At 43.1% G+C, this 27355-nt stretch overlaps 1 protein-coding gene across 5 annotated transcripts in view; it reads left to right on the plus strand.

Annotated features, from left to right (window-relative positions):
- The window catches only part of EXOC6 (exocyst complex component 6), a 277290-nt gene that overhangs the window by 75789 nt on the left and 174146 nt on the right, over window positions 1–27355 (plus strand). For all 5 annotated transcript variants that reach the window (XM_083149343.1, XM_083149345.1, XM_083149346.1 and 2 more), the window contains exons 3-5: window positions 5950–5997; window positions 6096–6186; window positions 17566–17611. In XM_083149343.1, coding sequence (XP_083005469.1) covers window positions 5950–5997; window positions 6096–6186; window positions 17566–17611 — 185 coding nt within the window. The remainder of the gene's footprint in view (window positions 1–5949; window positions 5998–6095; window positions 6187–17565; window positions 17612–27355) is intronic.

A 27355-nucleotide genomic window follows, 5' to 3' on the forward strand; every position in this document is an offset into this window, starting at 1 on the left:
AGGGTAGAAAATATTAATGACAGTAATGTGTACATTTATTTTCAACAGAAACATTTTTTCTTTTATTTTGATGACGCCAGGATTTAGCACTATGGGGGAATTGGCTCTCAACTATTTGGTTCTTACCCTTGTCAACTCCTGTTTCTGATTCGTAAGCCCTCCCTTTCTTTCTGTTTCCCAGTGTGGTTGTGACTATGGGCTGTGTCTAGGGGTATTTAGCTAAAAGTTCTCTTTTTGGGAACCTTGTTATTTCACTGGGTATTTTCCCAGCTCAACCTCAGGTTTCGAATGGTGAGGCTGTACTTTGGGGCGCTATACTTTCTGTTTTTAACAGGGTTTCTATTGAAGCTATGGTTGCCATTGATCCTGTGTCCTTCCCATCTTTAGTTCAAAGGGAACTCGGTATTTGTGCTGTAGTTTTTAGCTACCTTAGATGGATTTGACTCTATAACAGTGGAATACAACATTAGCCTCTGAGGACTGTCCAGCATATCTTGCACTTCTTGTGTAAGATTTCTAGGAGTGTCCAGAAATACCCCATCAGGGGTGCAATAGATGACACATCCCATTTTACATAGTAAATCTCTACCCAGGAGGTTAGTCGGGCCGCTGCAGCCAACAGAAAAGAGTGTTTGGTATGTCAGAGGCCCGCTTATAACATCTGCTGGTTTCGTCAGTGGGTAATGTTGTATTTTTCCTGTTACCCCAATTGCTGCTACTAATTGCTTGACACAACCTAGACCAGGAGGGAATGTTGTTAACGGGTTAGGTACAAAAAAACTTTATATTTAAACTATTCCACTTACCCATATCTGAGGCTCCTCCCTCAGATATTGTCTTATGTTACCTGGATGTGGGGTGTATGTGTGTCCTACTCCCTGTTTGCATATATGTGTCATGCTTAGGGCGGCGTTGGCTACTAGGTGGGGCTATGGCTATGTGTTGAGACCTACCTGTCTTCTCCCATTGTGTCTCTCAGTTACTTACATATGTGTTATGTTTTCTATGGTTATTTACCCTGCAATGTCTGGCTATGTGTCCATTGTTTCCACATTTGAAACATACTATTTGGTTTTGTCTTTCTGTCATAAATCGTTTGTCCAGATCAACAGCAGATTTCTTTAAAGTGTGTATTGACATCTGTCTGCAGTTGGGGTGAATGGTTTCTAGGTTGGTTCTCAGATTTTTTCTAAGACCTTGTATCAGCACAGAGACAATCCCTCCCTTAAGATGTATGTTGTCCCCGTGGCCGGGGATACCAGAGTGTTTTGGCAACATCTGTAAAGCACGGTTGAAATATCCGCTGGTGGACTCACCATCTTTCTGTGTGATGGTGAACCCTAAGGTATTTTCAACTGTCCCTGGGAAATATACACCCAATTGTATATTTATTAGGCGTATATTTTCCTGGTTGCCCTGTTCAGTTAAGATCTTATCGCCCTCCACACCACTGTCTCGAATGAACTTCTGGACATCTATATGTGAAGGGAGGCAAGCTCTCAACATGTACCGCCAATCCTTATTGGTGGGCTCATCTGAATTTCCTCGCTCCCTTACAAATTTCTGACACTTTGCCAGATCTTTGCTGGGATCAGGGAAATTTTTGATGATTGAATGACGTTCCAATCGTGTCCATGGGTTTAGCATGGTCATCTTTCTGGTAGGTATCACACCCTCTCTGTCTATCCACTCTCACACAATGTATGCACATGCGCAGAAATGCGCATAAACATGTGCAGAAGAAAAACATTGGGGGGACCGAAGCAACCAGAATAACCTCCATAGTTCCTGATACCACGTCATAGCCACTTGGCTCAGGAGGTTACATATAGCTCCTGATACCACATCATAGCCACTTGGCTCAGGAGGTTACATATAGCTCCTGATACCACATCACATCCACTTGGCTCAGGAGGTTACATATAGCTCCTGATACCACATCATAGCCACTTGGCTCAGGAGGTTACATATAGCTCCTGATACCACATCACATCCACTTGGCTCAGGAGGTTACAGATAGCTCCTGATACCACATCACATCCACTTGGCTCAAGAGGTTACATATAGCTCCTGATACCATGTCATATTCACTTGGCTCAAGAGGTTACATATAGCTGCTGATACCACATCATATCCACTTGGCTCAGGAGGTTACATATAGCTCCTGATACCACGTCACATCCACTTGGCTCAGGAGGTTACATATAGCTCCTGATACCACGTCATAGCCACTTGGCTCAGGAGGTTACATATAGCTCCTGATACCACGTCATAGCCACATGGTTCAGGAGGTTACATATAGCTCCTGATACCACATCACATCCACTTGGCTCAGGAGGTTACAAATAGCTCCTGATACCACATTACATCCACTTGGCTCAGGAGATTACATGTAGCTCCTGAAACCACATCACATCCATTTGGCTCAGGAGGTTACATATAGCTCCTGATACCACGTGATATCCATTTGGCTCAGGAGGTTACATATAGCTCCTGATACCACATCACATCCACTTGGCTCAGGAGGTTACATATAGCTCCTGATACCACATCATATACATTTTGGCTCAGGAGATTACATATAGATCCTGATACCACGTCATAGCCACTTGGCTCAGGAGGTTACATATAGCTCCTGATACCACATCACATCCACTTGGCTCAGGAGGTTACATATAGCTCCTGATACCACATTACATCCACTTGGCTCAGGAGATTACATGTAGCTCCTGAAACCACATCACATCCATTTGGCTCAGGAGGTTACATATAGCTCCTGATACCACGTGATATCCATTTGGCTCTGGAGGTTACATATAGCTCCTGATACCACATCACATCCACTTTGCTCAGGAGGTTACATAAAGCTCCTGATACCACATCACATCCACTTGGCTCAAGAGGTTACATATGGCTCCTGATACCATGTCATATTCACTTGGCTCAGGAGGTTACATATAGCTCCTGATACCACATCATATCCACTTGGCTCAGGAGGTTACATATAGCTCCTGATACCACGTCACATCCACTTGGCTCAGGAGGTTACATATAGCTCCTGATACCACGTCATAGCCACTTGGCTCAGGAGGTTACATATAGCTCCTGATACCACGTCATAGCCACTTAGCTCAGGAGGTTACATATAGCTCCTGATACCACATCACATCCACTTGGCTCAGGAGGTTACAAATAGCTCCTGATACCACATTACATCCACTTGGCTCAGGAGATTACATGTAGCTCCTGAAACCACATCACATCCATTTGGCTCAGGAGGTTACATATAGCTCCTGATACCACGTGATATCCATTTGGCTCAGGAGGTTACATATAGCTCCTGATACCACATCACATCCACTTGGCTCAGGAGGTTACATATAGCTCCTGATACCACATCATATACATTTTGGCTCAGGAGATTACATATAGATCCTGATACCACGTCATAGCCACTTGGCTCAGGAGGTTACATATAGCTCCTGATACCACATCACATCCACTTGGCTCAGGAGGTTACATATAGCTCCTGATACCACATTACATCCACTTGGCTCAGGAGATTACATGTAGCTCCTGAAACCACATCACATCCATTTGGCTCAGGAGGTTACATATAGCTCCTGATACCACGTGATATCCATTTGGCTCAGGAGGTTACATATAGCTCCTGATACCACATCACATCCACTTGGCTCAGGAGGTTACATATAGCTCCTGATACCACATCATATACATTTGGCTCAGGAGATTACATATAGATCCTGATACCCTGCATGTCCACTTGGCTCAGGAGGTTACATATAGTTCCTGATGCCACATGTTATAAAAATAAGTTTTACAAAACACTTGTAAATGTGCAATCAGCTTCTCTTTGACATTATTTATTAGTTCATTTACTTTGAGCACAATTTGGTACTAGTCACCTCCACTTTTATTGTACTAGACAAATTTTATTTTTTTGTTGGAGTAGATCAGTGTTTAACTTTTCATGTAGAGAGTTCTATATATCTTGTATGCTAATGGTCTAAATATTATTCTAAAACTATACAGTCAAGTAACATACTATATTCTCTCATGGACCCGTAGGATCAATGCTTTGGCGAAGATCCTATATCAGTCATTGAACCTGAAGACCAATGATTTATTGGAGATCCTTTACCTCTCATGGAACCTGAGGATCAAAACATTGATGGAGATCCTATATCTCTCATGGAACCTGAGGACCATAGCATTGGGGGAGATCCTATATCTCTCATGGATCCTGAGGACCAAAGCTCTGGTGGAGATCCTATATCTCTCATGGAACCTGAAGATCAAAGCTTTCGGGGAGATCCTATATATCTCATGGAATCTGAGGACCAAAGCTTTGGTTGAGGTTCTATATCTCTAATGGAACTTGAGGGCCATAGCTTTTGGGGAGATCCTATATCTCTCATGTAACTTGAGGACCATAGCTTTGATGGATATCCTATATCTCTCATGGAACCTGAGGACCAAAGCTGTGGGGGAGATGCTATGTACTGTATCTCATGGAACATGAGGACCAAAGCTTTGGTGGAGGTTCTATATCTTTCATGGAACCTGCGGACCAAAGCTGTGGGGGAGATGCTATATACTGTATCTCATTGAACCTGAGGACCAAAGCTTTGGTGGAGGTTCTATATATTTCATGGAACCTGAGGATCAAAGCTTTAAAGGGGAAACATGTCTGGCCCACGTGCCTCTCTCCTGGCCATGATGCAGGTCATAGAAAGCAAAGTCCTGTTTTATTCATTAATAACATACTCCTCATTAGCTCACTTTTCTGTCCATATCAAGCCAGCACATTTTGTCCCCTCTAGTATATGCATGTATTTGACTCCTGCTTCGTTAATGTCTCGGCTCTGCGTCAGCACCTGCACGTCACGAGCTAATAGCCTTACGTATTCTCTCAGACTGTTGTTTTGTGTTGCAGGTGCATGGATGTCGCTTGTACGCTTTCTGCAAAACACGCACATAAAAAAAAAAAATTCCCTTTTAATTCCTTTCCAGCAAACCCTGCCAAATTACTCTCGCACCCCTCGGGCCAAGCTAGAATTTTCAATTACGTGTGGGATATCACTGGTAACTGTGCTGAGCGTTCAGCTTTGGGAAGATTATGCTTCACCTTCCAGAGACGTGTCAGAAGTTTAATCAGAGGTCAGGCTGTACCAACCCCTTTAGCTCTCTTTACACTTCTGAAAACAAAAAATGTGCGCACCAGACAGGTCGAGCGCAGTTCAGCTGAGCTTATGATTGGGAAGTCCATTATATAAATGATATTCAGATAACAGGGGACAAAACGCGCCATCAATGAGGTCATTGAACATCTTTGTTTCCGAAATTAATGAGATTTTTGAATCAACACGAATTTGCTTCCTTATTACGATGACCTAATGAGTCACTCAATATGTGGGAAAATCCGCGGTTGCGCTCGGCCTGCACCTGCGGCATGGAAATCTTGCTGGGGTTTGTAGATTTCCACTTTTGATGTGAATCAACCACCCAGTGTTTGCATTCAGCAAAGTATGAATGTTTAATTACAAGAAAAATGCCAGGGCCATCTCTCGCGGACAATGAATGCACCATAGACCTCATTGAGGTTATCAAAAAGGGACCAGTGGCCAATTGGGTCAATGATTTGAATTGTTTGACAGACCCACAGGAACAAGCAGAGTTCAAAAATCCCAAGTAAATTTGAGAAGTTTGCCACAGATTCTGTTAGTACAAACTGTCATAAGTAATTAAAGTTAACAAAAGCCCTTTGTGAGTAGAAGTGCAAGTTCAAACTGTAGAGTTAATTTGAATTTGCCTGGTTTTGTCCTAAGTCTCTCATGAATCATGATCTGATTACAAGGGTGAGCAGCTGCATTAGTGCTTTATTCGCTTCTTTCTGTAACTAAGGCAAAATCATTTATTTTCTTTAAGGTGCAAGTTACCGACACCAACCGAGAGCTTCAAGAAGCGGGGAAGGAGGTGAGAAACCATTTTCTGCCCAGATAGATTTTCTGCGGAAAAGCCACAAATTTTGACGTTTTATAATATGGCATTGCATTATCTCTTTTACAACCAAGGTTATTGCTAAGACAGAGGAGACGATCAGGTGTAGAATACATCAAAGAAATATAGCAACTGTAGTTGACAAACTACAACTGTGCCTTCCGGGTGAGTAATAATTTGCAAGTATCAATGAATCGACTCTTTTGGATTTAGCATATAGCTAAGCATTGGCCATAATGTTAATGGATATAGAGGAGAGAGGTTCTTGGGTGACGACTGAGTAAGATCATTGAACTCTTTACATATGTTCCTTGATTAGTTGTGGAATCGTTGACCAGGATTTTTACACAGTTAAAAACCTTCTTAATAAAAAGGGTTGGTCTATAGAAAGTGTGTCATTAATATACAGCATGGCCAAGCTTTCATATAATGTATATGTTAGTGTTCCCTCTAAGATTTTTTTAGGGCAGGGTGCTGACCACCGCGCAGAGCACTTTTTTCAATCGGGAGGGCACATTTTATATTAGAAATTTACATTAGAAACAAAAACATATATAAAAAATTGCACACTGCACTAGGATTAAGTCCATTAAACATTATCATACTCTGCTATGCCCATTACATATTCTGTTGTAATGACAATTACACATTATGGCACAAATGTAATGCCTCTTACGCATTATACCACACACCATAATGCCCATTACATGATGCACACACCACAAGTTCTCAGAGGCATGTCAGCGTGGCAGCTTAAGGGCGCACAGTGCCACACACAAAAAGGGCAGGGTACATTTTGAGTTTTTAAAAATGAGCAGGGTGTGTCACCCTGCAAAAGACGCATAGAGGGAGCACTATATGCAGTATCACTCTATACCGCAGGTTCTCAAAGTCGGTCCCCAGGACCCCACACAGTGCATGTTTTGCAGGTCTCCTCGTAGAATCAAGTGAAATAATTAGCTCCACCTGCGGATCTTTTAACCCCTTCCTGACAGAGCCAGTTTTTGCGTTCCTGACAGAGCCCTTTTTTTCAAATCTGACATGTCTCACTTAAGTGGGGATAACTTTTTTTTGCTTTTACTTATCCCAGTGATTTTGGGATTGTTTTTTCGTGACACATTGTACTTCAAATTAGTGGTAAATTTGGGTCAATACAGTCTGTGTTTTTTTGTGAAAAATACCAAAATGTCGTAAAAAAATGGAAAATTTAGCAATTTGCAAAATGTTAAATTTTCTGCTTGTGAGACAAATAATCATACCACTCAAAATAGTTAATAACTAACATAGACCATATGTCTACTTTATGTTGACATCATTATTTCAACTTCCTTTTAATTTTTTTGGACACTAGGAGGCTTACAATATGAATAGCAAATTCTAAAATTTTCAAGAAAATTTCAAACACTGATTTTTTTAGGGACCAGTTCAGTTCTGATGTGACTTTGAGGGACTTGTATGTGAGACACCCCCATAAATGATACCATTTCAAAAACTGCACCCCTCACAGTATTCAAAACAGCATTTTGGAAGTTTGTTAACCCTTTAGGTGTTTCACAGGAATTAAAACAAAGTGTAGGTGAAATTTCAAAATTTCATTTTTTTTGCAGATTTGCAATTTGAATACATTTTTCTAAGGAACACAGTACATTTTACTAGAGAAATGTGACTAAAAATAGATTCCCCCAATTCTTTTGTTTTCATAAATATCCTATATGTGGCCCTAGTGTGCACGTTGACCAAACCACAGGCTTCATAATAGAAGGAGCACCTACTTGATTTTGGAGCCTCCTTTTTATGAGATTATTTTTTAGGCACCATGTAGGTTTCTAGGCACCATAAGATGCTAAAAGTTAGGAACCCCCCCACAAGTGACCCCATTTTGCAAACTACACCCCTCAGGGAATTCATCTAGGGGTATAGTGTACATTTCAAACCCCCAGGGGTTTCACCAATTTTGATACAACTGGGCAGTGAAAATGAAAAATTACATTTTTTTTACACAAAAATGCAGTTCTGGCTCAAAATTTTTCATTTTCAGAAGGTATGAAGGAGAAAAAGCACCCCAAAATATGTGCCCCAATTTCTCCCGAGTACGGCAATGCCTCACATGTGACCAAAAAATACCAGTTGGGTGCATGGCAGGACCCAGAAGGGAAGGAGTGATTTTTGGATTTTGCAGCTCAGATTCTGGTGGAATTTTGGTGGGTGCTATGTCGCATTAGCAAGACCCCCCAAGCACCAATACAGTGGAACCCCCCCACAAGTGACCCCATTTTGCAAACTACACCCCTCAGGGAATTCATCTAGGGGTATAGTGTACATTTCAAACCCCCAGGGGTTTCACCAATTTTGATACAACTGGGCAGTGAAAATGAAAAATTACATTTTTTTACACAAAAATGCAGTTCTGGCTCAAAATTTTTCATTTTCAGAAGGTATGAAGGAGAAAAAGCACCCCAAAATATGTGTCCCAATTTCTCCCGAGTACGGCAATGCCTCACATGTGACCAAAAAATACCAGTTGGGTGCATGGCAGGACTCAGAAGGGAAGGAGTGATTTTTGGATTTTGCAGCTCAGATTCTGGTGGAATTTTGGTGGGTGCTATGTCGCATTAGCAAGACCCCCCAAGCACCAATACAGTGGAACCCCCCCACAAGTGACCCCATTTTGCAAACTACACCCCTCAGGGAATTCATCTAGGGGTATAGTGTACATTTCAAACCCCCAGGGGTTTCACCAATTTTGATACAACTGGGCAGTGAAAATGAAAAATTACATTTTTTTACACAAAAATGCAGTTCTGGCTCAAAATTTTTCATTTTCAGAAGGTATGAAGGAGAAAAAGCACCCCAAAATCTGTGCCCCAATTTCTCCCGAGTACGGCAATGCCTCACATGTGACCAAAAAATACCAGTTGGGTGCATGGCAGGACTCAGAAGGGAAGGAGTGATTTTTGGATTTTGCAGCACAGATTTTGGTGGAATGAATGGTGGGTGCTATGTTGCACCAATACAGTGGAACCCCCCCACAAGTCACCCCATTTTGCAAAGTACACCCCTCAGGGAATTCATCTAGGGGTATAGTGTACATTTCAAACCCCCAGGGGTTTCACCAATTTTGATACAAGTGGGCAGTGAAAATGAAAAATTACATTTTTTTACACAAAAATGCAGTTCTGGCTCAAAATTTTTCATTTTCAGAAGGTATGAAGGAGAAAAAGCACCCCAAAATATGTGCCCCAATTTCTCCCGAGTACGGCAATGCCTCACATGTGACCAAAAAATACCAGTTGGGTGCATGGCAGGACCCAGAAGGGAAGGAGTGATTTTTGGATTTTGCAGCTCAGATTCTGGTGGAATTTTGGTGGGTGCTATGTCGCATTAGCAAGACCCCCCAAGCACCAATACAGTGGAACCCCCCCACAAGTGACCCCATTTTGCAAACTACACCCCTCAGGGAATTCATCTAGGGGTATAGTGTACATTTCAAACCCCCAGGGGTTTCACCAATTTTGATACAACTGGGCAGTAAAAATGAAAAATTACATTTTTTTACACAAAAATGCAGTTCTGGCTCAAAATTTTTCATTTTCAGAAGGTATGAAGGAGAAAAAGCACCCCAAAATCTGTGCCCCAATTTCTCCCGAGTACGGCAATGCCTCACATGTGACCAAAAAATACCAGTTGGGTGCATGGCAGGACTCAGAAGGGAAGGAGTGATTTTTGGATTTTGCAGCTCAGATTCTGGTGGAATTTTGGTGGGTGCTATGTCGCATTAGCAAGACCCCCCAAGCACCAATACAGTGGAACCCCCCCACAAGTGACCCCATTTTGCAAACTACACCCCTCAGGGAATTCATCTAGGGGTATAGTGTACATTTCAAACCCCCAGGGGTTTCACCAATTTTGATACAAGTGGGCAGTGAAAATGAAAAATTACATTTTTTTACACAAAAATGCAGTTCTGGCTCAAAATTTTTCATTTTCAGAAGGTATGAAGGAGAAAAAGCACCCCAAAATCTGTGCCCCAATTTCTCCCGAGTACGGCAATGCCTCACATGTGACCAAAAAATACCAGTTGGGTGCATGGCAGGACTCAGAAGGGAAGGAGTGATTTTTGGATTTTGCAGCACAGATTTTGGTGGAATGAATGGTGGGTGCTATGTTGCAACGATACAGTGGAACCCCCCCACAAGTCACCCCATTTTGCAAACTACACCCCTCAGGGAATTGATCTAGGGGTATAGTGTACATTTAAAACCCCCAGGGGTTTCACCAATTTTGATACAAGTGGGCAGTAAAAATGAAAAATTACATTTTTTTACACAAAAATGCAGTTCTGGCTCAAAATTTTTCATTTTCAGAAGGAATGAAGGAGACAAAGCACCCCAAAATGTGCCCCAATTTCTCCCGAGTACGGCAATGCCTCATGTGTGACCAAAAAGTGGCAGGACTCAGAAGGGAAGGAGTGATATTTGGATTTTGCAGCACAAATTCTGGTGGAATGATGGTGGGTGCTATGTCGCATTAGCAAGACCCCCAAAGCACCAATACAGTGGAACCCCCCCACAAGTGACCCCATTTTGCAAACTACACCCCTCAGGGAATTCATCTAGGGGTATAGTGTACATTTCAAACCCCCAGGGGTTTCACCAATTTTGATACAAGTGGGCAGTGAAAATGAAAAATTAAATTTTTTTACACAAAAATGCAGTTCTGGCTCAAAATTTTTCATTTTCAGAAGGTATGAAGGAGAAAAAGCACCCCAAAATCTGTGCCCCAATTTCTCCCGAGTATGGCAATGCCTCATATGTGACCAAAAATACCAGTTGGGTGCATGGCAGGACTCAGAAGGGAAGGAGTGATTTTTGGATTTTGCAGCTCAGATTCTGGTGGAATGTTGGTGGGTGCTATGTGGCATTAGCAAGACCCCCGAAGCACGGTGAAATGATGAACCTAATAATCCATAGATGTGTGGTATATTTTAAAACACTCCTTTATACATAGGCCGGGTTTGTCGGGGCAAGTTTCACAGTGGAAAATAGTTTCCTTTCTTATTCCCTTTTTATAGCAAACTTTGCACCTTTTTTGTGTCCTGCCCTTTCTTGCAGTGGAGGGGATTTCGTTCGGAAAATGCTGCCCTGGTACAATACGGGGGCCAGTACTAGAAGTACTGGGGCCCTCTGCCTGCTGGTTCCCAAATACTAGGCCCTTTATGACTTCCTCTTGAAAGTGCATAAATGTCCCCCTCTGGCCGGTAGAACGGAATAGCACGTAAGCGTTATACAGTGCCATCTGGATGATATACACGGCCAGCTTCTTGTACCAGATTTTTGTTTTCCGCAGGGCACTGTACGGCTTCAGTACCTGATCTGAAAGATCCACTCCGCCCATGTACCTATTGTAATCCAGGATACAATTAGGTTTTGAGGTGTGGGTACTGGTACCTCGTACAGGGACGGAGGTGGTACTGTCTCCGTGAATTGTTGTCAGTATAAGGACATCCCTCTTGTCCTTATATTTGACCAACAACATATTTTCGGTGCATATTCCCCTGCTTTCACCCCTTCTCATTACTTGGGCAATGTGCGTTTTTGGGAGGCCTCTTTGGTTCTTGCGCACAGTACCGCAAGCTGCTGTACCTCTTGAACCAAGGGCCTTAAACAGGGGGATGCTAGTGTAAAAGTTATCCACATAGAGGTGATAACCTTTATCCAGGAAGGGGTGCACTAAATCCCAGACAATTTTTCCACTAACACCTACGAGGGAGGGGGGGCATTCTGGCGGTTCAATTCTTGAATCCTTCCCTTCATATACCCTAAACCTGTGAGTGTACCCTGAGGTGCTTTCACACAGCTTATACATTTTTATGCCATACCTTGCCCTCTTACTGGGAAGGTACTGGCGGAATTTAACCCTTCCTTTAAAATGTATAAGGGACTCGTCTATGCAAATGAATTTATCTGGGATGTACATCTCTTCAAATTTGGCACTGAAATGATCAATGACCGGCCTGACTTTGAATAGCCGGTCAAAGGTGGGATCATCTCTGGGTGGGCACTGTGCATTATCGTTGTAATGCAAAAATTTAAGGATCGTCTCAAATCGAGCCCGGGGCGTGGCCATACGGTAAAATGGGGTGCTGTACAGAACATCTGTACTCCAATATTGCCTAATTTCTGGCTTTTTTACTATGCCCATATGAAACACCAGACCCCAAAACGTCATCATCTCTACTGCATCTACAGGGGTCCACCTAGCAAATGATGACGTGGGGTTTTGAGCAATAAACTGCTGGGCATATAAATTAGTTTGGTCCACCATTAAATTTATAAAATCATCAGAGAAAAATAATTTGAAAAAGTCAATTTCTCTGAGACCTGTGGAATCAAATTGGATTCCTGGCATGGCCAAAAACTCAGGAACCTGGGGCTCAAAATTGTCTGGTGGTGGGGTCCATACGAGATCAATTATTGGGGGGGGGGTCTCAGCTGCTCTACGGGGGCGTCTTTGAGGGGGTCCCTCATCACCAGAGGAGGAAGAGGAGCTTAAGGCGAATCCTTCAAATTCCCCGCTTGCATCACTGGCTGTGTCAGAGTCAGAAGCAAGCATGGCATATGCCTCCTCCACTGAATACATTCTTCTGGATGACTGGGATGACATTTGGGATGACATTTGGGATGCCATTTTTATTTTTGTGTTACTGGTAGTGAAATGTTTCAACACGTGTATAGTGTAGGGGGGGGTACAAACTTTATTTCAACCAGGGGGGTATGTAGTGTGTAGTGTGTATGTAGTGCAGAAAAAAAAAATACTTTATACAAAAAAAAAAAAAAATTGAAGGGGTTAAAAAAAAAAAAAAAAAGGTCCTGCGCCAAAAATTGAGCACAGATGTTGGTCAGTAACGTCCGTCACTGAACAGCGCTCAAAGGCAACAGGAATTTGATCAAAAAAAAAAAAAAAATAGATCAACCCTGTGCCGAAAAAGATGATCAGTGATGTACGTCACTGATCAGCGCACAGCGGCCACAGGACACCCCCAAAATCACAGTGTGTGTAAAAAAAAAATTTAAAAAAGACCCCACAGCACACACAAAAAAATAAAAAGGTGATCAGTGATGCGACACTGATTACCAGTGAGGGGCAGCAGGTGCACAACCTTTGGTGCAACTGACAGTGCAACTGGCAGGTATATATATAAAAAAAAAAAACCTCTGCACCCCTAAAAAGTTGCTGATCACCTCAGATATAGTGATCAGCACAAAAGGCGGGGGCAGCAGACACAAAATTTAGCACTCTCTATCACTCTCTGTCACTATCTCTCTCTCTCTATCTCTCTCTATCTCTCTCTATCTCACTATCTATCACTCTATGACACTGCAGCAGCAGCACTGACAGTTATATATATGAAAAATAACCCCTGCACCCCCAAAAAGTTGCTGGGGGTGCACAAAAGGGGGGCAGCAGACAAAATATAGCAGTCTCTATCACTCTCTGTCACTATCTCTCTCTATCTCTCTATCTCTCACTATCTATCACTCTATGACACTGCAGCAGGTATATATATATATATATAAAAAATACCCTGCGCCCCCAAAAAGTTGCTGATCAGTTAATTTATACTGATCAGCACAAAAGGGGGGGCAGCAGTCAGTTATATAAAAAAATATATAGCACGATCTGTCACTATCTCTCTATCTCTCTCTATCTCTCTCTCTCTATCTCTCTCTATCTCTCTATCTATAACTCTATTACACTGCAGCAGCACAAAATATAGCACTCTCTGTCACTAGGCCTCTCTATCTCTCTCTCTCTATCTCTCTCTCTCTCTAACTCGATGACACTGCAGCAGCACAACACAGCACAACACAGCACAGGATGTCACAAGATGAAGCAAGATCCCAAGCAGTGATCAGGTAAGTATTGAGCAAGGTTCTGGTCAGTAAATGGCGACAGCTGGGCACGGTGACCGCACTGCACGCTATTCCAGACCGGAATGGCGTCTGCAGTGTAGTCCCCGTTAGTTTAAACCCCCCTCCATGGCTGTGATTGGTCCGTCGGTCCGACGGACCAATCACGGCCTTTGGGGGCGGGCGGGGTGAGGTGGGGTGACACCAGTGTCACCCTTACACCCCGCGGTGATTGGTGCTGTACTTTACAGCACCAATCACCTCCGATCCCGTGTCACCGGCGAACGTTATTCGCCGGTGACACAGAAAACGCTGTAATTGGCTGTTCACACTGAACAGCCAATCACAGCGATCGCCGACGGGGGGGCTGCATCGCAGCCCCCCTGGGCATGCAGGGACATGTCTGCTGTCAGGGACAGCAGACATCGTCCCTCTGTCACTGCGTCTCTAGACGCAGTGACAGTTAGAAGCCATGACGTATATATACGTCATGTGTCGGGAAGTACTTCCCGGCCATGACGTATATATACGTCAAATGTCGGGAAGGGGTTAAAATGAGTCAGTCAGTAATGAGTGCACCTGTCTTGGGACCTGGAAACCGGGAACTGTGGGGTCCTGAGGCCCGAAATTGAGAACCACTGCTCTATAATGAGGTGGGTCCTCCTACAAGATTTTTCATGACGGCTACTATACATACAAAGAACAAAGGCAATTGCACGGCGCTGGTAGATATAGGGCCAGAAGTAATGGCGTCTGAGTTCTGCATCTGTGCGGATTGCTTGATGAACTCAGATGCTTTTTTAAAGGGGCAGTCATTTGCAAAGTAAAACCGTGCCTTGTATATGATTGTCTGCATGGCGGCTGAACTTGAGCTCTATTACATCTGGCATCTAATGCGTAAATAATAACTTCACTAGGATTATAGTATGGACTTGATGGACTTGCAGACCAAGCACAATATAAACAGTTTATTACTGTTAAAATAAACTATAAAATATTACATATAAAACTATATGTATAAAACATAATGCAGTGTAAATGTTTGGGGAGAGTTGGGTATATGAACTGTGTATTAGTTATTGGTCTAAATGAGATGTCTTCCATAAATGAATTGGAATCCAACACTGTGTCAATTAAGTGATGAGGCTTAATGTATACCATGGAGAAAAGAAGATTACTACGGTGTTACCAGTCCATAACAAGCTAGAGATCGAGAAGAAAAGCAAGTCCATTGAAGCTTATTATTGCCTCTTCCATTCCTTGCACATGATTTATGTACCTTGCCAGAAACTGGAGATTGGTAGGTGGGCAGTGAACAGTCAGCTGTGGTAATGAGCTGTAGAATTGAGGGTTTCTCCTGCTTAAACCACACAGCAGCAAGTGTCTGCCGTGTTTCTAAGTGGCTCCACCCATGGCTTTGTCAGAGGTATGCTTGGCCTGCAAGTATATATGAAGGGTGTGCCGTAAGTGTCTGGATGTGCAGTTCATAGGTAGAGTAGACACAATCTGACTGTCTCGTTCTGAACTGTAATCTCTGACTAAACTTCTTGTGAAATGTCAAAGCACAGACCCGTGTATAAGAAACACTACACAGTGAAGAAGTTAGCATATACATTTCCTTCACAAACTCCTTATAGAGCTCAACTGAGGCCACTGGAGAGCCATGATCTTCTACGGATACAAGAATGGTTTTGGACGATAGGAGAGTTTTGACTGACCATGAGCAGCTTTTGGAGAGGAAGCACAACCCTGGACCACTGTGTTTCAGTGATTTGCAGAATTTTGGATTGGCATATGGTCCCTACAGCTGACCCGTGTTTTCCATCACCGAGGACAATGTTACTGCTGTGCAAGACAAAGTTGAGTTGTATGTCGAATGATGGTGGCACAGTAAGAGAAGGAGATACATTAGGTACCTCATCTGGATTCATCCACTCAATATGCTACAAAAGCTTGACCTGAGCAAGGTTTCTGCATGCTGGTTGCCCAACCAGCTGACTCAAGAGCACCAGCGATGACTGGGTGCCAAAACAGGCTGGCCAGGCTTGATCAACAAAACTCAGGGAAATAATTAATGGTGAGGAATCCTGGATCTAGTTTCAACCCTTAGACCAAATGGCAGTTGGCTCAGTGGCCTCAAGTTCGAGGTGGGCCAAAACATTCTGTTCTGATGCAAGTACGGTGTGACCAAGCAAATGTTGGCTTTTTTTGCGGACATGTTGTGTAGCTATCGGTCTCACTGGGGACTGGTATGCCAGCCAGTATCTGCTGCAAGTCCTGGAAGCCATTTCCAGGTGTCATATAAGCATTCACGCTCTTGATACCAGTCTCTGTCATGACAATGCATCTGTCCCCAAGCCCATGAAAGTGGTGGATGCATCCAGGAGCTTGGTCATTCATGGTACAGTCCAGTCCTGGCCTCCCGCGTATTCTTAATGTTCCAACAAATCAAATGCAAGATGCTTGGGATTTATTTTGAATCCCCCAGAAGCTGCAGTGTAGACCCTTTATCCAGCATGTAGAAGACATACCTGCTCTAAACTGGATCATCTGTTCCACCAAGTGGCCTGAGAGCATGCAGCTTTGTGTAGACTCCTCTGGCGAATGCTTTGACAAAATTTAATGTTCATTGTTTTTAAATATAATACTTTTTGTGCACCCAGAAACGTATTACACACTCTCATAATGTGTTTTATAAGCCTAGGGAGTTATAAATTATACATTTTGTTTGCCAGTGCTGCGCTATTGACTTTTTATCATTATACCTGTCTGGGTGGGATGCAGTTTAAATCCCGGTGGTCGGGATCCCGGCGTTTAGATACCCGACGCTGGAATCCCGACCGCCAAAATCCCGACACTTTCTCCCTCCGTGGGTGTCCACGACACCCCTGGAGGGATAATAAATTAGCGTGGCGAGCGTAGCGAGGCACCGGGCCCGCTGCGTGGCGAGCGCAGTGAGCTCGCAAGGGGGGGCGATCCACGTCCCCCCCTTGTCGGGATTTTGTCGGTCGGGATTCCGGCGTCGGGATTTTGAACGCCGGGATCCCGACCACCGGGATTTCATACTGAATCCGTCTGGGTATTATGTGACTATATTATTATACTTTTGTTTTCTTAGAATTCCATATTCAGCCTTCTCACACATTTATGCCCAGAAAAATTGACATTTCTGTGTTGAAAGAAGAATATTATTGATCACACCTGATGGATATTACAATATTTTAACATTTGTGGATATCTTTAATGTTCAAATAGTTAAGGGGCATACACACAGCAATTTTGTGCTCTTTTCTAACCTGCTGCAGGTTCAATCTATTGTATCGGACCCATCACAGGCACATCGCAGGTGCTTTTTAGCACCGACGATGTGTTGGTCCGATTCGGAGGTGTGTGCCGGCGGTGAAGCACCGCCAGCACACATCTATGTGAAGGGGCGGGCAGCGCGGGGTCCGGGCTGCGGGTGCAGTGTGGAGTCTGGGCTGCGGGAGCTACTTTAAGCTACCCTAGCTTGATACATTGACAATACCGAGGTGCAATCTGTGTTACACTTTTATTTTGCTTTGTTCATTAGTCAAGTTGTAACATTTTTAAACAATGTACCATATTTTACATATATGTCTTTTTATGTTTTTAGCCTTAGAAATGTACAGCAAACTAAAGGAACAAATGAGTGCGAAAAGGTGAGTTAAATTACAAATGAATCTAGTGTTTCCTGCTGAGAACTCCATAAATCATATATTTATTTTTCTATATTAAATCGTTTTGGGTCCGTTAGGGGCATAGTGATAGCGATGTGCGGCTCCGTGCGCCGATATCGCCCCAGCGATTAATTTACAGCATGCTCAATAACTGTGTAATTGGCGGTGTCAGGGCCATTGTTCTCACAGATAACACTGGCCCTGACAGATTGCTCAGCGGCACATTGCTCTGCAGTGCTGAGTGATCTAGCATCGCTCAGAATGCTCATCTCCCCATGTGTAGGCCCCTTACCATAGGTTTAGGTAGTAACAGCTTCATTGTCTTAAGGCCCCCATACACTATGCGATTTTGAGCCGATTTCACCCGATTTAGGCACTTTAGGCAGATAAATCTGGTGAAATCGGCCCAAAATCGGAAGTTTGTGACATCTGATCTGATCTGATGCGCGTTCCCGTGCGCATCGGATCGGATCAGGGCGTCGGACCTGCTGAACATAAGATATATCGGAATTTGACCCATGTGGGTATCCACGATGTTTCAGATCCCATATATCTATGGGTACCTTGTGTGGCCGTGGGCGCTAGCCTGACCCCCCCCCCCCTCCTCTCAGGGACCAGTCCGGGGGAGTGGCAGGAGCAGGCTGGGAGCGGGGAGCGGCAGGCGGGGACCGCAGATGCAGAGCAGAGACCGGGGGCGCGGCAGGAGAATAGGAAGAAAACCTATTCAAAAGACTGGGTGGCCGCTGATTGGTTGAGCTCTCAGCCAATCAGCGGCCGTCCAGTCTTTTGAATAGGATGGTTTCTATTCTCCCTCCTCTACCCTGGTCCCCACGGCGAGCGGGAGAATAGAAACCATCCTATTCAAAAGACTGGACGGTCGCTGATTGGCTGAGCTCTCAGCCAATCAGCGGCCGCCCAGTCTTTTGAATAGGATTTCATCCTATTCTCCCGCTGCGCCCGGTCTCTGATCTGCGTCTGCGGTCCCCCCCCTGCTGCTACATCTCCTGCCGCTCCCCCGGACCAGTCCCCGCTCTCAGCCTGTCGCTGCCGGATGCCGCTGCCGACCACCTCGGACCAGACCCTGCTCTCCGATCCCGCCTGCCTCTAAAACTCTCCAGCAGCTCCCCTGGACCCTCCTCTGCTGCCGATTTATCACATGTAATAATGGCACATCAAGTGCAAAATCTGATCAAGCTCCCCCGGGGAGCTGCTGGGGGAGCTCAGGGGGAAGTCGGGCCGACTTGTCCTTAGGACCAGTCGCCCTAATGTATGGGGGCCCTTAGTATAGGATTGTTTTACTTATTCTGAGTACTGTACCTTTTGTGTTGTATTGATTGGATTGCCTTCCTTTGTCAGTGTATCTGATATTGATCAAGGATTCCTGCAATCCACAACTGGAACAAACAAGACATTTTATATTTCTATTCTAAAGGTCAAAGTGATTACTGTGGGTTAAAACAGACAATGCAGATTCTTGTCTAAAACTGTAATATCATTTGAGCATAAATCTTAGATTATGGAAAAAATACATAAACCCACCATTGTAAAATAGGTTGCAGTGTATTGAAGGTAATCTTCACCTTGGGAGGTCAAGGTAAAGTCAACCATAGATAATTAGGCTTTGATTCTTAATTGTGATGGTATTAGATCTTGTCTAGGGTTGATTCTATAACACTGCAACTGTTACATCTCATGCAGTTCCTCTTTCCTGTCTGGGCGTTTGCTTTCTGCTCTGGTGCTCCTAGCACACTCTGGTCTGTAATACTGAGATACAAGCCAGGCTGTGCTAGAAAGTATCAGAGCAGACCGTGACACTCCAGGCAGGACAGAGGAACACTATTGTCAACCAAAAGGTTATTATTGTCACATTACTGTCAACCAAACAATGTGAACATGCTCATAAACTACTAAACCAGTTTCTCAGTGTTATCGCTTAGCGATTTATTTAGCTTTGGTCACAATGTTTGTTGGTAGTTACCATTTACATGGGATGTTTCCACCAGTGATCCTCATGTCTGGGACAAGGGTACATCTGACCCCTCACATATTAGATGTATGAAGTTTGAGATGTCACTTTCTACTGACCACCATGGAAACACTGCTTTTCAACCTGTAATACCCCTTACACATTGTGCCTCGGACCTGGGCAATTGCCGTGTTGCTGATGTGTCAACAAGGGTCGAGGTGTGGTATGAAAGCACAAAGCTTTTAACCCGGGTCGACCAACCTGGCAATTTGGCCAGAGTTTAATGTGAAAGCGCAGGACCCTGGATCGAGATCCCAGGTCCGACCTGGCTTATACCCCTTTCACACTGTTACCTGGGTTGCCAGAGTTTAATCCCACTCCATGCAAATTGCTTAACACGGCTTTCCAAAATTCACTTGAATAGCTACAAAACTATTCGCAAGCTGCTCACTATCAAATGATCTTCCATTGCGTGCTGTCTGCTTAGCCTGGGATTTACTCGATTTACTCGACAGCTGGGATAGAAGCATTCGGATTGAAGGCCGGAGCTGAAGGTTGAAGGCTTTCAACACCTAGGCACGCCTGCGTTTCCCTGACACTCCCAGAAAATATCTGGTTACCACCCCCAAACACAGACTTTCTGTCAATCAGCTTGCATATGGCCAGCGACAAAGGAGTAGCAGGATTTTATCGCAGGATGGCCTTGTGTATGCGTACTATAAACCGTACGCATGTGCAATCTATAATCGCTCACGCAACGAATTTGCAACCATGCGATCAGGTCTGAATAATCTCCTAGGTTTATCTGCATCCCCTGCACCTATATCTTGTCTTCTTAGACTGGAAGCTTGAGTGACTAAAGTCATGTACACGTGATTCTTTCAGGCGATTTTGACTACATCATCAAAATAGCCTAGAACGTTAGGCAGAATGACCCCATGTGTACACAGCAGACGGCTAACTACATCTTGATTACCACAATTCAATGCAAATTGCTGGCAATCAGTCCTGTGTGTACACCCCTTAAGGCAGGCATGTGCAAACTGTGGTCCTCCAGCTGTTGTGAAACTACACATCCCAGCATGCCTTGCCATAGTTTTAGCATTCCCTACTAGCAAAACTGTGGCAAGGCATGATGGTACTTGTAGTTTGACAACAGCTGGAGGGTCATTGTTTGGACATGCCTGCCTTAAGGTAAACACCCTAAGTATCATGCTTACTAAAGCTACAGGCTTTGGTGAACCCATCAATGGTGGCGATTTGTCAGTTTTCACTATATAGAAGTTCAGTTCAATGAACGGACAAAACGAGATAATCATAAGATGAGACCAAACTGTTAGCCTAATCCTTTTTTAAATAAATAGGGCGGGATGTATTAATATACATCGCTGCCCGGCCGCCGCGATGCCAGCGCATATGTACTAACATATGCAGCTGGCATCACGGTGCGGTGACGGAGGCCCCCGGCGATACCTGTAATGTGGTGTGCAGGGGGTCTCCGTCACCTCCTGGGCGCCTTCTTCTCCTCTCACGCTGGGGACAGCTAAGCAGGTGTCCCTGGTGCCTCCTCCTCCCCCTGCAGTCCGGCTGCTTTACTAGGGGGTGGAAGGGTTTATCTTCCGGGTCCAGGAGGACCTGATGCAAGGTAAGCCAGAGGGAGGGGGAGAGGGGGGTCGGCAGAGGCGTCGGGTTGCCATAGAAGCCCATAGGCTTCTATAGGGTATCGCCACCCAAAGGTGGCGATACCCTGCCCTGCGGTAACCTGGCGGCGGGGTTTTAGTACATATGAAAATGCGGTAAAACGGGGGTTTTACCATATTTTCGGCTTAGTACATCCCGCCCATACTCTGAAAACTTTCAGCATGTACACCGCACACATCAATTTTCAGTTTAGAAGCGACCATAATGGCTGCTCCCAGTCACCAAAGGTCAAAGGAACTCTAACAAGGAGAGCATGGTGTTCTACCCTTTGTAATATTACCCCTTAGTACTCATTAGGCCCTAAGCCTTTTATAACACTTTGTATTACACTTTTCTTTCATATATCTGGATTTGACAATGAGCAGATGTTGAATACAAATGGCCCAATTTGTTAAAACATAATGAAGGTTTAAAATTTTTTTTTTTTTTTTAAGTTAAACAGCATGAAACGTAATGAAAATATAATCATAGGAGATAGAATATTATCCTTTAATATTTTACACCATCTAAAACAATTTACGAAGCAGCAATAAATTAGATCCTTGGGGAGCACAGTTGGATGACAGAAATAATGATCTCTTCCTAGTTCATTAATATCTACTTAATCTATCATAACACATTATAAATGAAATTACAGAGTAAACCGCAAGATAATTGACCTTGAACGTGTCCTTTGCAGATCTAGAGACCAGCGGTGTTTTTCGAATGTAGCCCCTGTTTTTGGAGGGTTTTTTCTTTTTTAGATCATCAATTTTAAAACTGCTTTTATACTAGTTGTGTGTTTTTGTATCGGCTTGTTCAGTTTTTATATATATATGCAGGTAAAAAGTATGTAATATATGTTTGTATATATTTTTAGTAATTAATAAAAAAGTTTATATAAATAAAATCTGACGAATATTGGAATATTTTTTTTTTTTAAATAAGGATTCTATCCCAGTAAATATAATAATAATAATAATAATAGTAACACATGAATTATAATTATTATTGTATTATTATTATTAATTGCAATAATAATAAGAATACATTAATATTATTATTATAATTATTATTATGATTATTATCCATTTTAAATATCTAGTCAGACTTTTTACTTGACTGCTATACTTTGTCTAGGTTTACAGACAGATTAGAAAATGACCCCAGTTCAAGTTTCCCATTTATTATCTTTATTGGGGCATAAGGTCTACTGTAGCACTGTACAAAGGCAGTATACAAAGCCTTTTACTGCAAGTGTATAGTAAGCACACACCTTGCCTTCCGCAGATCATTATGCTGCATCGGTACCAAACCAAAGTGTTATGTGCTGCTTATTTTCTGCTCTGTATGGGTGTAGTCCCCTCTGGTTATGTGGCAGGTGTTTCATGCCTCCTGGCCCCAGTGAGTTTGTAGGCTGCATTCTCATCAACGTTTGGCTGCAAACATAAAATGGCTGACTACAGTATAGCAGACATATTTATTTATTAACAGTTATTTATATAGCGCATACATATTCCGCAGCACAGAGAATAGTTGAACAGTCAAATCCGTCCCTGCCCCAGTGGAGATTACAATCTACAGTATATTCCCTGCCACATGCACACGCATACACATTCATTCTAGGATTTTGTTGGCAGCCAATTAGCCTACCAGTATATTTTTGGATTGGGGGAGGAAACTGGAGTAACCCATGCAAGCACAGGGAGAATATACAAACTCTGCACAGTTAGGGCCATGGTAGCAGAAAATTTCAGCAAGTAAGGCAATACAGAACCTGAATCTTTTCAATATATTCTTGCTTAAAGTCACCCATACATTACGCTGACTTGTCCTAAGTCGGCCCCGACTTCACCTGAGCTCCCCCCGCAGTTTCCCAGGAGAGCTGAAGGATGTGCTATTTTTTCATGTGATTAATGCGGGGCCCGGAGAGCAGGGTCCACTGTAGCGGCAGGAGAGCAGGGTCCGGGGTAGCCACAGGCGGCGTGCAGTGGGAAATTAGAAGAAATCCTATTAAAAAAGACTGGGCCGCCGCTGATTGGCTGAGCTCTCAGCCTATCATCGGCTTCCCAGTCTTTCGAATAGGATTTTTCTATTCTCTCTCTGATGTGCAGACCGTCTGACCTCCGAGTCCGATGCGAACGGATCACCTACTATGCAAGTTTGCATGGATTGGGGCAGGCCATGGGTGGATGGTGGCAGGGACAGGGGTCACCCATGGAAACACCCCTTCGTTTCATGTGCTTTCCTATAAACAGCTGGTAGTTCCATGGCTACGCGGGTGGGACAATGTGTGCTGGGGCTGGCGGCTGAAGTCACTGGACGTCAGTCTCCTGCCCTGTCCTGTCCGCTCACAAATAAAAGTTTCCACTGACTTTTATTTACAAAGCACGAGACCATCAAATGTTTTTTTCCTGCAGCGGAGACATGTGAGGGGATGTGTGTTAGTAAAGCATCCCCTCACAACCATGCGAGGGGAATTGGGGGTGGGGTATTCTGCGGGGCTGGCTCACTGGCGCTCGGTAAGCTGCAATTTACCAAGCCAACTAGAATTAGGCCCGCGGTCTACTAGCACATATATTGTCTACTAGGAAATATTAACCAGTGTGCATCACTAACTATACTCCTAGTGTACATCACTAACTATACTCCTAGTGTACATCACTAACTATACTCCTAGTGTACATCACTAACTATACCTCCTAGTGTGCATCACTAATTATACTCCTAATGTACATCACTAACTATACTCCTAGTGTACATCACTAACTATACTCCTAGTGTACATCACTAACTATACTCCTAGTGTACATCACTAACTATGCTTCTAGTGTACATCACGAAGTATACTCATAGTACGCATCACTAACTATACTCCTAGTGTGCATCACTAACTATACTCCTAGTGTACATCATTAACTATACTCCTAGTGTACATCACTAACTATTCTCCTTGTGTGCATCACTAACTATGCTCATTGTGTGCATCACTAACTATACTCCTAGTGTACATCACTAACTATACTCCTAGTGTGCATCACTAACTATACTCCTAGTGTGCATCACTAACTATACTCCTAGTGCACATCACTAACTATACTCCTAGTGCACATCACTAACTATACTCCTAGTGCACATCACTAACTATACTCCTAGTGCACATCACTAACTATACTCCTAGTGTACATCACTAACTATACTCCTAGTGTACATCACTAACTATACTCCTAGTGTACATCACTAACTATACTCCTAGTCTGCATCACTAACTATACTCCTAGTGTGCATCACTAACTATGTTCCTTGTGTGCATCACTAACTATGCTCCTTGTGTACATCACTAACTATGCTCCTTGTGTACATCACGAACTATACCTCCTAGTGTACATCACTAACTATACTCCTAGTGTACATCACTAACTATACTCCTAGTGTACATCACTAACTATACCTCCTAGTGTGCATCACTAACTATACTCCTAGTGTACATCACTAACTATACCTCCTAGTGTGCATCACTAACTATACTCCTAGTGTACATCACTAACTATACTCCTAGTGTACATCACTAACTATACTCCTAGTGTACATCACTAACTATGCTCCTAGTGTACATCACGAACTCTACTCCTAGTTTATATCACTAACTATATTCCTAGTGTGCATCACTAACTATGCTCCTTGTGTACATCACTAACTATGCTCCTTGTGTACATCACGAACTATACCTCCTAGTGTACATCACTAACTATGCTCCTAGTGTACATCACGAAGTATACTCCTAGTGTGCATCACTAACTATACTCCTAGTGTGCATCGCTAACTATGCTCCTTGTGTGCATCGCTAACTATGCTCCTTGTGTTCATCACTAACTATACTCCTAGTGCACATCACTAACTATACTCCTAGTGCACATCACTAACTATACTCCTAGTGCACATCACTAACTATACTCCTAGTGTACATCACTAACTATACTCCTAGTGTACATCACTAACTATACTCCTAGTGTACATCACTAACTATACTCCTAGTGCACATCACTAACTATACTCCTAGTGTACATCACTAACTATACCTCCTAGTGTGCATCACTAACTATACTCCTAGTGTACATCACTAACTATACCTCCTAGTGTGCATCACTAACTATACTCCTAGTGTACATCACTAACTATACTCCTAGTGTACATCACTAACTATACTCCTAGTGTACATCACTAACTATGCTCCTAGTGTACATCACGAACTCTACTCCTAGTGTATATCACTAACTATATTCCTAGTGTGCATCACTAACTATGCTCCTTGTGTACATCACTAACTATGCTCCTTGTGTACATCACGAACTATACCTCCTAGTGTACATCACTAACTATGCTCCTAGTGTACATCACGAAGTATACTCCTAGTGTGCATCACTAACTATACTCCTAGTGTGCATCGCTAACTATGCTCCTTGTGTGCATCGCTAACTATGCTCCTTGTGTTCATCACTAACTATACTCCTAGTGCACATCACTAACTATACTCCTAGTGCACATCACTAACTATACTCCTAGTGCACATCACTAACTATACTCCTAGTGTACATCACTAACTATACTCCTAGTGTACATCACTAACTATACTCCTAGTGTACATCACTAACTATACTCCTAGTGCACATCACTAACTATACTTGTAGTGTGCATCACTAACTATACTCCTAGTGTGCATCACTAACTATACTCCTAGTGTACATCACTAACTATGCTCCTTGTGTACATCACTAACTCTACTCCTAGTGTACATCACTAACTATATTCCTAGTGTGCATCACTAACTATGCTCCTTGTGTACATCACGAACTATACCTCCTAGTGTACATCACTAACTATGCTCCTAGTGTACATCACGAAGTATACTCCTAGTGTGCATCACTAACTATACTCCTAGTGTGCATCGCTAACTATGCTCCTTGTGTGCATCGCTAACTATGCTCCTTGTGTTCATCACTAACTATACTTCTAGTGTACATCACTAACTATACTCCTTGTGTGCATTGCTAACTATGCTCCTTGTGTTCATAACTAACTATGCTCCTAGTGTACATCACTAACTATACTCCTAGTGTACATCACCAACTATACTCTTAGTGTACATCACTAACTATACTTCTAGTGTACATCACTAACTATACTCTTAGGGCCTTATTCAGATCTGAGCTCAGTACAAATTTGTTCGGAAAATGGGCAAAACCATGTGCACTGCAGATGTAACATGTATACAGAGAGTTAGATTTGTGTGAGTTATTTTGTTTCTGTGCAGGGTAAATACTGGCTGCATTATTTTTACACTGCAATTTAGATTTCAGTTTCAGCACACCCCACCCAAATCTATCTCTCTCTATACATGTTACATCTGCCCCACCTGCCGTGCACATGGTTTTGCCCATTTGCCAAACAAATTTGTACTGAGCTCAGATCTGAATAAGGCTCTTAGTGTACATCACTAAGTATACTGAAGATTTTAAATCAATCTTAATCGATGTTGGGCTTCAAGGGGTTACACATTTACTGACATTCATTTTAAAATTAATTTGAACTGTTAGTAAATGTATGTTCTAGGCCTGGAAGTCGAACATCAATTTAAAATCGATTTTAAACATGCAACATCAACCAAATATCAACCTTCAGTAAATATACCTCCTGCATACATAGAGGCGCAGTATTCGCTTAGATAGTGGGTAATATAATGATGGAGATCTGGGAAACGGCAGGTAAATAGAGGAGGACAAGTATCTTTGTTTACTCTTAAAGAAGTTCAAATAAGGACACGAGTTCTTTTGTTTATTTACAAAGTGCCGTTTGCCTATTTTTCAGTCGTGAACGAGAAATGTTAACGGTTATTTTTTCAATACTAAGCAACAGAAATAATTGATTTCTATCCCTTCTAGATATGTCAGTACCTAGCATGTGCAACAGTTTTCTACCCGTATTAAATGTCAAATGCAAGAAATACAACTAAATCCTGACCTGCAAATGACCTACAAATTAAAAAACGCTGAAAGCTCCCATCCGAGCAGATGTTGAAAGGG

Source organism: Crinia signifera, chromosome 6 (assembly GCF_055691185.1).
Source record: "Crinia signifera chromosome 6, ASM5569118v1, whole genome shotgun sequence".
Taxonomy (NCBI): domain Eukaryota; kingdom Metazoa; phylum Chordata; class Amphibia; order Anura; family Myobatrachidae; genus Crinia; species Crinia signifera.